General features: G+C 39.5%; 1 protein-coding gene across 3 annotated transcripts in view; it reads right to left on the reverse strand.

The window, feature by feature from the left end:
• The window catches only part of LOC110460363 (leucine--tRNA ligase, cytoplasmic-like), a 63,393-nt gene that overhangs the window by 32,016 nt on the left and 20,514 nt on the right, over window positions 1–10,863 (reverse strand). For all 3 annotated transcript variants that reach the window (XM_021513232.1, XM_021513233.1, XM_021513234.1), the window contains exons 8-10: window positions 9,802–9,865; window positions 4,947–5,014; window positions 1,748–1,973 (exon numbers count right to left, since the gene is read on the reverse strand). In XM_021513232.1, coding sequence (XP_021368907.1) covers window positions 1,748–1,973; window positions 4,947–5,014; window positions 9,802–9,865 — 358 coding nt within the window. The remainder of the gene's footprint in view (window positions 1–1,747; window positions 1,974–4,946; window positions 5,015–9,801; window positions 9,866–10,863) is intronic.

A 10,863-nucleotide genomic window follows, 5' to 3' on the forward strand; every position in this document is an offset into this window, starting at 1 on the left:
TGTTATATATTAGTGTGACTGGTGTGGTATGTTATATATCAGTATGACTGGTGTGGTATGTTATATATCAGTATGACTGGTGTGGTATGTTANACAGTAAAACCCCACATCCTTGAATACCGCATATTCCTCAAACAACAATTTGTCCCAGACTCTTCATGGTTTTAGTATTAATCCTTTGTCCCAGACTCTTCATGGTTTTAGTATTAATCCTATCTATTCGTCGAACAGGTGTGACCTGTCATGCCTGACAGATATTTTATCTGTGTATCACAGGTACCGGCGCTGCCGTCAACATGTCTCGATATCGAGGCACAGACTGCAGTCCATGTTAAATGTGTTTATACAGGTGTTGGCTTGACGTCAGATAACTAAAGGATTAACGGCAGTATCATTATGTATCTGTAACATTACCCTGTTGTAGCTGCATTATCATTTTGTGTGCATATTTATTTTTTCCAGATGATGTTTTGACATCCACGATTTGGCGGAAGTGGTAATGCACTTGGTGTGTAAAACCATATTTCGGCATGGCAGTATTAAGCGGAAGTCACGAAATCCGACCAACTTTAAAGATATTCAAACTTAAATACCTTGTGATTGTTAATTTCGCTATCAATCAACATTATGATTACAAGGATTAAAGATTTTATTCATTTTAAATGATTGAAGAGTTCCTCTCGTTTTGATATTTTGTCAAATTAATGTATCCGATTACAGTATAGCGGACTATGTCAAAACGACAAGTACGTTACACATGCAGCTTTAGATTTTATTTACTTTCTCAATACCGGTGGCTATATGTTTTCATTGTTTAGTTATTTTAAATCTTATTTAGGTTTCATTATTTAGTTATTTTAAATCTGATTAAATGCTGTCATCTTGATTAAACTTCTTTTTTCTTCAATCATCTATTATCCACGATAGCTAGTGCCCGTACTGTCTGTTGTCCCAACTGATAAAAAAAATGATGATGTCGGCCGAACCTCGGGTTTTGTCGAATACCATGTATTTCTCAAACTATTGATCTGGACCCTACTAGTTGGAGTAAACAGGGTTTACTCTTAGTAATACACCTGTGATACTGATATCTCTCCTTTGTATACATTACTGACCTGTCCCCTCAGCTCCACTATAACCTACACCTGTAATACTGATATCCTTTGTATACATTACTGACCTGTACCCTCAGCTCCACTAGAACCTTCAGTCTTAGTAATACACCTGTGATACTGATATCTCTCCTTTGTATACATTACTGACCTGTCCCCTTAGCTCCACTAGAACCTTCAGTCTTAGTAATACACCTGTGATACTGATATCTCTCCTTTGTATATATTACTGACCTGTCCCCTCAGCTCCACTAGAACCTTCAGTCTTAGTAATACACCTGTGATACTGATATCTCTCCTTTGTATACATTACTGACCTGTACCCTCAGCTCCACTAGAACCTTCAGTCTTAGTAATACACCTGTGATACTGATATCTCTCCTTTGTATACATTACTGACCTGTACCCTCAGCTCCACTAGAACCTTCAGTCTTAGTAATACACCTGTGATACTGATATCTCTCCTTTGTATATATTACTGACCTGTCCCCTCAGCTCCACTAGAACCTTCAGTCTTAGTAATACACCTGTGATACTGATATCTCTCCTTTGTATATATTACTGACCTGTCCCCTCAGCTCCACTAGAACCTACACCTGTGATACTGATATCTCTCCTTTGTATACATTACTGACCTGTCCCCTCAGCTCCACTAGAACCTTCACTTCTCCTTCAGTCTTGGTGAAGCCTTGGTAACACATATTGCGAGCCGATCTTCTTGTTGAGATGAAAACATCTCCATTGACCAGTTCATGAGCTATGTAAGGAATCGTTGGATGAATCCAGACGTTGGTCTGTCCAAACATTGTCTCTGGTCGTAGAGTGGCTGCTACCAAATACACCTTTCTTCCCTCCAAGCCTCTATAAAAAAAACAGACTTCATAATAAACTCTGTTTGCATAGAACTTAACTTAATATTCATCAGTTTGGAATGAGTAATATCTGCTACAATGTAGGTTAGGTTGGACTCAAAACAGTAGTTGAAAACAGATTTTGCAAGCTATCAAAAGTGTGTTTTCTCTTTGCACCTTTGCTTGAAAAAAGAAACATGTTTCCAAAGCTTGCAAATGAATTTTTAATTACTGTTTGTGTTCAAAACAAATTTAACATAAACCAACTTGATATTGTCAGAATACAGAACAAGTGACCCAGAGGGTCATATTACTCACCTGGATATTTCAGCAATCACAGGAAAATGTTCTCAATAAAAGTTATTTCGCAAATATTTCCACATATCAAGAATGTTCCAGACTAAATGATTGAGATCATTAATCATGAAGGAGGAACTGATGACTTGTCTCTGGTGACCTCTATTGAGCCCCACTCTGCTGCACTTGGGGAGCAAGACCTGCCCTTTATACAACATTGAATCCTCTTGGTCCAAGAATATTTCATACTAAATTTGGTCAAGTAGGTCAAGTTCATTTTTTTTTTTTATTAAAATTGTACTACTCTCTCCCAGCATGTTATAGGCCAACTATCACCCTGGCACTTTTTGTAATGAGAAAAAAAATATGTTTTAAGACTTTTTACACATTTGACCCTTGTGACCTTAAAAGTCAAGGTCATTTACTGGTACACATTTGACCCTTGTGCCCTTAAAAGTCAAGGTCATTTACTGGAAGAAAGTTTATACTACTCTATCCCAGTAAAATGTCATCACTCTTGGGCTCCTGGTTATTCAGAAGAAGTTTTTAAAATGTTTTTACATATTTGACCCCTGTGACCTTGAAAGTAGATCATGGTCATTTACTTGAGGAAATATTATAGCAGTCTGTCCTAGGTACCTTCTGGCCAAATATCATTGCTCATACCTATTGGTTATTCAGAAGAAGCTGTTGAAAGTTTTTTTTAACAAATTTGGCCATTGTGATCTTGAAAGTAGGTCAAGGTCATTTATTTTAGAATACTTTACAGCACTCTGTCCTAGGTTTGTACTAGCCCCCCTATCTATTCACAACATAACATTGAAGAGACCTGAACTTCCGGCCTACTGTACAGTGTATTTATCTGATTTTATCGTTTTGTAATAGTAAAATAGACAATGCAAACAGGAACTATTATGCCAATGTTAGTTAATCAGCTTATTGCTGCAAGTACATTGCGAAATATTTCCAAAAGTCCTCGAAAAATTTACATATAATGGTCGTGACCCGAGTTTGTATCTGAGTTTCAAAAGAGACCATCTTGTGTGAATAGGATGATATACTTACATGTAGTAGGTATGTTATTAACGTATACAATAAATATTTGTGTATAGTGCACACTTTTTTAGAGAACAGGAGGCCCAGAGGGCCTGTATCGCTCACCTGGATAAGTATGCCCAGCAATGGTATATATGGCTATGGGATGGGGATCAGACCCATTTCAAAGTTACGACACAGGAACTAAGTCCCTATGAGTTGGGCAAGACCCAAGCGTCAATTCTAATATATGACTGTGTTTACCTCTTCATGCCAATCAAACATAATTATGTGGTAATGGAGTGGGTATCTCAACCGTTTCAAAGTTATGGCTCAGGTATCAAGTATTTAGGGTTGGGGCAAGATCCCAGGGTCAATTTTTATATCAAGATTATATTTGTCTCTTGATGCCTAGCAATGGTATATATTGTTATAGGGTGGGAATCTTAACTGTTTCAAAGTCATGGCTCAGGATTTGAGTCCTTAAGGATGGGGTCAGACCCCAGGGTCAATTCTTATATCATGATTGTGTTCGACTCTTGATGCCCAACAATGGTATATATGGTTATGGGGTGGGGATCTCAACCGTTTCTAAGTTATGGCTCAGGAATTAAGTATCTGGGGGTGGGGCCTGATCCCAGAGTAAATTTTTATATCATGATTGTGTTCCTCTTGTGATGCCCAGCAATGGTATAATATGGTTATGGGGTGGGGAACTCAACTGTTTCAAACTTACAGCTCAGGAAGTAGTCCCTAAGGGGTGGGGCCAGACCCCAGGGTTGATTCTTATATCACAATTTTGTTTGTCTATTCGATGCTCAGCAATTGTATACCAAATATGGTTTACTTCCTTCTCTTTGTTTCAATGAAGAAGTCGCTTAAACCAATATGGCAAAATTTGCCTCTTTTGGCCCTGCCCATCAGCCACTTAGGGTGTCAACCCCTCCATTTGTTAAATTTTGAGTCCCTACTACCTAGGGATGCCTCTAGTCAAATTTGGTCAAATTCCAATCAGCGGTTTATAAGAAGAAGTCATTTGAAGAAATTGTTGATGGACAGACAGGCGGGCGATGTATGCGACAGTGTGGAATAATATGGGAAAAAAATATCAAATATTTTTTCTTCCATCCCATAAACGTGTCTATTATACACAAGTGCGCACATCACACGAATAATGATTACACGTTTATTTAGTTTATCTTCGTAAGTGGCTTACCTGGTTGTTGCTATCAGTCAAGCTTGACATTTCTCCCTGAAAAAAATATATCTTACTATTTTTTTTCCCAACCCCATAAAACTCTAGGCCTTTTGGTTCTTCAAAAACAGGTTTTTTACATATCTGACCCTTGTAACTTTGAAAGTACTGGTCAAGCTTTGTCAGGCTTCATCCCACAAAGCTACTTGCCTAACATCAAGCCTTTTGACCTTTTGGTTCTTCAGAAAAAGTCTTTTGAAGTTTTGGCATGATTAACCTTTGTGACGTTGAAAGTAGGTCAATGTCTTTTCATTTCCAAACCTTTTCTAAAAGAAATTGACAGACCACAAACGGAGAGAGAACAGACACTGCGCATATACAGCACAGCATTAAAATGAGTGGCACTACAGAAGTCTACACCAGCCACATACATATATCTAGCTATTACCAACTCACCTTAGTTTGGGAGGGAGAGGCTCCAGAACTCTCAACTTGATCAGTGTGTACTCTTGAGGCCCAACATTCTGTAATACATAAGACACACGACTAATAGGAATGTATATAGAGCTCATCTGTTATACAACTCATGTCTGTGACCTTGAATATGATTCAAAATCATTTACTCGAACAAGATCGAACACGTTGCCAATATCCCTACCCCTGAATTTTGGATTAAATTCATAGAGACAACAGGATGTTATAATCATAACCCGCTTATGTGACAATTTGCCTTCCCAAGATGTACAAGTATATCAACTTTGAATATCGCTGGTGAAATAATGTCGATCAAATTTGGATCAGAGAGTTACGGCAAGTTTGATAAATCACTTTTCACATGGTTTAAACCTACATTATGATCTATCAACTCACTAGGACAGTCGTTACAATACTTCTCACCTTCACACATCACCATGAGGACAGTCGTTACAATACTTCTCACCTTCACACATCACTAGGACAGTCATTGCAATACTTCTCACCTTCACACATCACTAGGACAGTCGTTACAATACTTCTCACCTTCACACATCACTAGGACAGTCGTTACAATACTTCTCACCTTCACACATCACTAGGACAGTCGTTACAATACTTCTCACCTTCACACATCACTAGGACAGTCGTTACAATACTTCTCACCTTCACACATCACTAGGACAGTCGTTACAATACTTCTCACCTTCACACATCACTAGGACAGTCGTTACAATACTTCTCACCTTCACACATCACTAGGACAGTCGTTACAATACTTCTCACCTTCACACATCACTAGGACAGTCGTTACAATACTTCTCACCTTCACACATCACTAGGACAGTCGTTACAATACTTCTCACCTTCACACATCACTAGGACAGTCGTTACAATACTTCTCACCTTCACACATCACTAGGACAGTCGTTACAATACTTCTCACCTTCACACATCACTAGGACAGTCGTTACAATACTTCTCACCTTCACACATCACTAGGACAGTCGTTACAATACTTCTCACCTTCACACATCACTAGGACAGTCGTTACAATACTTCTCACCTTCACACATCACTAGGACAGTCGTTACAATACTTCTCACCTTCACACATCACTAGGACAGTCGTTACAATACTTCTCACCTTCACACATCACTAGGACAGTCGTTACAATACTTCTCACCTTCACACATCACTAGGACAGTCGTTACAATACTTCTCACCTTCACACATCACTAGGACAGTCGTTACAATACTTCTCACCTTCACACATCACTAGGACAGTCGTTACAATACTTCTCACCTTCACACATCACTAGGACAGTCGTTACAATACTTCTCACCTTCACACATCACTAGGACAGTCGTTACAATACTTCTCACCTTCACACATCACTAGGACAGTCGTTACAATACTTCTCACCTTCACACATCACTAGGACAGTCGTTACAATACTTCTCACCTTCACACATCACTAGGACAGTCGTTACAATACTTCTCACCTTCACACATCACTAGGACAGTCGTTACAATACTTCTCACCTTCACACATCACTAGGACAGTCGTTACAATACTTCTCACCTTCACACATCACTAGGACAGTCGTTACAATACTTCTCACCTTCACACATCACTAGGACAGTCGTTACAATACTTCTCACCTTCACACATCACTAGGACAGTCGTTACAATACTTCTCACCTTCACACATCACTAGGACAGTCGTTACAATACTTCTCACCTTCACACATCACTAGGACAGTCGTTACAATACTTCTCACCTTCACACATCACTAGGACAGTCGTTACAATACTTCTCACCTTCACACATCACTAGGACAGTCGTTACAACAATTCTCACCTTCACACATCACTAGGACAGTCGTTACAATACTTCTCACCTTCACACATCACTAGGACAGTCGTTACAATACTTCTCACCTTCACACATCACTAGGACAGTCGTTACAATACTTCTCACCTTCACACATCACTAGGACAGTCGTTACAATACTTCTCACCTTCACACATCACTAGGACAGTCGTTACAATACTTCTCACCTTCACACATCACTAGGACAGTCGTTACAATACTTCTCACCTTCACACATCACTAGGACAGTCGTTACAATACTTCTCACCTTCACACATCACTAGGACAGTCGTTACAATACTTCTCACCTTCACACATCACTAGGACAGTCGTTACAATACTTCTCACCTTCACACATCACTAGGACAGTCGTTACAATACTTCTCACCTTCACACATCACTAGGACAGTCGTTACAATACTTCTCACCTTCACACATCACTAGGACAGTCGTTACAATACTTCTCACCTTCACACATCACTAGGACAGTCGTTACAATACTTCTCACCTTCACACATCACTAGGACAGTCGTTACAATACTTCTCACCTTCACACATCACTAGGACAGTCGTTACAATACTTCTCACCTTCACACATCACTAGGACAGTCGTTACAATACTTCTCACCTTCACACATCACTAGGACAGTCGTTACAATACTTCTCACCTTCACACATCACTAGGACAGTCGTTACAATACTTCTCACCTTCACACATCACTAGGACAGTCGTTACAATACTTCTCACCTTCACACATCACTAGGACAGTCGTTACAATACTTCTCACCTTCACACATCACTAGGACAGTCGTTACAATACTTCTCACCTTCACACATCACTAGGACAGTCGTTACAATACTTCTCACCTTCACACATCACTAGGACAGTCGTTACAATACTTCTCACCTTCACACATCACTAGGACAGTCGTTACAATACTTCTCACCTTCACACATCACTAGGACAGTCGTTACAATACTTCTCACCTTCACACATCACTAGGACAGTCGTTACAATACTTCTCACCTTCACACATCACTAGGACAGTCGTTACAATACTTCTCACCTTCACACATCACTAGGACAGTCGTTACAATACTTCTCACCTTCACACATCACTAGGACAGTCGTTACAATACTTCTCACCTTCACACATCACTAGGACAGTCGTTACAATACTTCTCACCTTCACACATCACTAGGACAGTCGTTACAATACTTCTCACCTTCACACATCACTAGGACAGTCGTTACAATACTTCTCACCTTCACACATCACTAGGACAGTCGTTACAATACTTCTCACCTTCACACATCACTAGGACAGTCGTTACAATACTTCTCACCTTCACACATCACTAGGACAGTCGTTACAATACTTCTCACCTTCACACATCACTAGGACAGTCGTTACAATACTTCTCACCTTCACACATCACTAGGACAGTCGTTACAATACTTCTCACCTTCACACATCACTAGGACAGTCGTTACAATACTTCTCACCTTCACACATCACTAGGACAGTCGTTACAATACTTCTCACCTTCACACATCACTAGGACAGTCGTTACAATACTTCTCACCTTCACACATCACTAGGACAGTCGTTACAATACTTCTCACCTTCACACATCACTAGGACAGTCGTTACAATACTTCTCACCTTCACACATCACTAGGACAGTCGTTACAATACTTCTCACCTTCACACATCACTAGGACAGTCGTTACAATACTTCTCACCTTCACACATCACTAGGACAGTCGTTACAATACTTCTCACCTTCACACATCACTAGGACAGTCGTTACAATACTTCTCACCTTCACACATCACTAGGACAGTCGTTACAATACTTCTCACCTTCACACATCACTAGGACAGTCGTTACAATACTTCTCACCTTCACACATCACTAGGACAGTCGTTACAATACTTCTCACCTTCACACATCACTAGGACAGTCGTTACAATACTTCTCATTTACACATCACTAAGATAGTCGTTACAATACTTCTCACCTTCACACATCACTAGGACAGTGGTTACAATACTTCTCACCTTTACACATCACTAAGATAGTCGTTGCAATACTTCTCACCTTCACACATCCCTAGGACAGTCGTTACAATACTTCCCACCTTCACACATCACTAGGACAGTCGTTACAATACTTCTCATTCACACATCACTAGGATAGTCGTTACAATACTTCTCACCTTCACACATCACTAGGATAGTGGTTACAACACTTCTCACCTTCACACATCACTAGAATAGTGTCGTTACAATACTTCCCACCTTCACACATCACTAGGACAGTGGTTACAATACTTATCACCTTCACACATCACTAGGACAGTCGTTACAATACTTCTCACCTTCACACATCACTAGAATAGTGTCGTTACAATACTTCTCACCTTTACACATCAATAGGACAGTCGTTACAATACTTCTCACCTTCACACATCACTAGGACAGTCATTACAATACTTCTCACCTTCACACATCACTAGAATAGTGTCGTTACAATACTTCTCAACTTCACACATCACTAGGATAGTCGTTACAATACTTCAGTCAAATATCATGGCTTCTTTAGAAGAAGTTGTTTAAAGGAAAAGTTGACGGAAGCCAACGGACGATGGACGCCGCATCATGACATCAGCTCACCTGCCCTTCGGCAAAAATGAGGACAGGTATGTGCTCCATCCTAAGAAGCTTATCTAGTTTCAGAAGAAGCTTGTCTAGGGGCACAGTATCAAATGCTTCCTTCGGGTGAGCTAAACAGTTAACCCGCAAACCACTGGCTTACTGATACCCACTGCTCTCTTTAGAATAAGTTGTTTGGAAATTGTAACTCCTGTGACCCTGAAAATGGGTTAGTCATTTTATATCAACATTTAGTAGTGAATAGCTGTTGGAAAAATCTCTGACCCCAGCGGCCTTACCTCTCCTTTACTTCTGTCATGGTCCATACAAGGCTGTCCATCTTTTGGGGAGTAGATGGTGTACCTGAAGAAAAAATGTCCATCATCTGATCAACCAGTGATTTTATTAAACTTGAAGATAAGGTTGCGATTTATTAATCTAGGTATGATATGATTCTCAGTAAAACTTCAGCTTTTCCTGCAACGTGTGGTGTTTTAATGTAAAACTCATTTTGATTATAAAATTACTACTTCCTTATTGGCATATTTTTTAAATAACATTTACTCTCTAATGTAAACAACCTACGTATCCAAGTAAGTTTCAAGGCTTCAATAAAAGACTTAATGTGTATCATTTTAAGACCCCCTTCCTGATAGTTTTTAATAATATATAATTTGTTTTATCAGCCGTGGCTGATGAACAGTGTCAGAGGAGAAGATGGGGTAGTCCAGTTTGTAAAGTCAGTGTTTGTGCCTCCAGCTGATGCTGACTGCTGGAGTCAAATTTACCAGGATTTATGGCCAGTTGGATCTAGTCGTATAGGGGTAGAATTTTAGCAGGAATTCAGCAGCATCAACAATTGTATGTACATGTGTATCAAAATATTTAATGTAGCAGGATTTTGCTAAGGGACAGATAGTAAGGAAGTTCAGCTTGGGAGTCGTAGGAGAAGAGAGGTTTGGGAGTTGAGTTAAGGAGTTTTGAAGAAGGAGTTTGAGTTAGGGAGATCGAGTTGCGAGGTCTAGAGATAAAAGGAACAAGGTTACCGCGAGCGGTATATAATACGCCCGTCACACATTGAATGAGCAGTTGTTTGTATGATTGAAATATATGAAGTATTTGTGAGTAATTGATTTTAAAAGAGAAATCATTCAACATAACTGGTAGATCAATGTAAATTCCACAACATCATGGATCGCATGCATCGCATTAATGAAACCAAAGGGGAATAACTCCAATAATTACGGTCAAATAATAATGGTTATCAAACTTGTCTGAGCTTTCATGGTAATTAACCTTGTTGTGAAGTTTGAAGTTAATCCGTTAATAATTACTCGAGATATCGAGCGGACACTGTTTCG

Source organism: Mizuhopecten yessoensis, unplaced genomic scaffold (genome assembly GCF_002113885.1).
Source record: "Mizuhopecten yessoensis strain PY_sf001 unplaced genomic scaffold, ASM211388v2 scaffold10365, whole genome shotgun sequence".
Classification (NCBI taxonomy): Eukaryota; Metazoa; Mollusca; class Bivalvia; order Pectinida; family Pectinidae; genus Mizuhopecten; species Mizuhopecten yessoensis.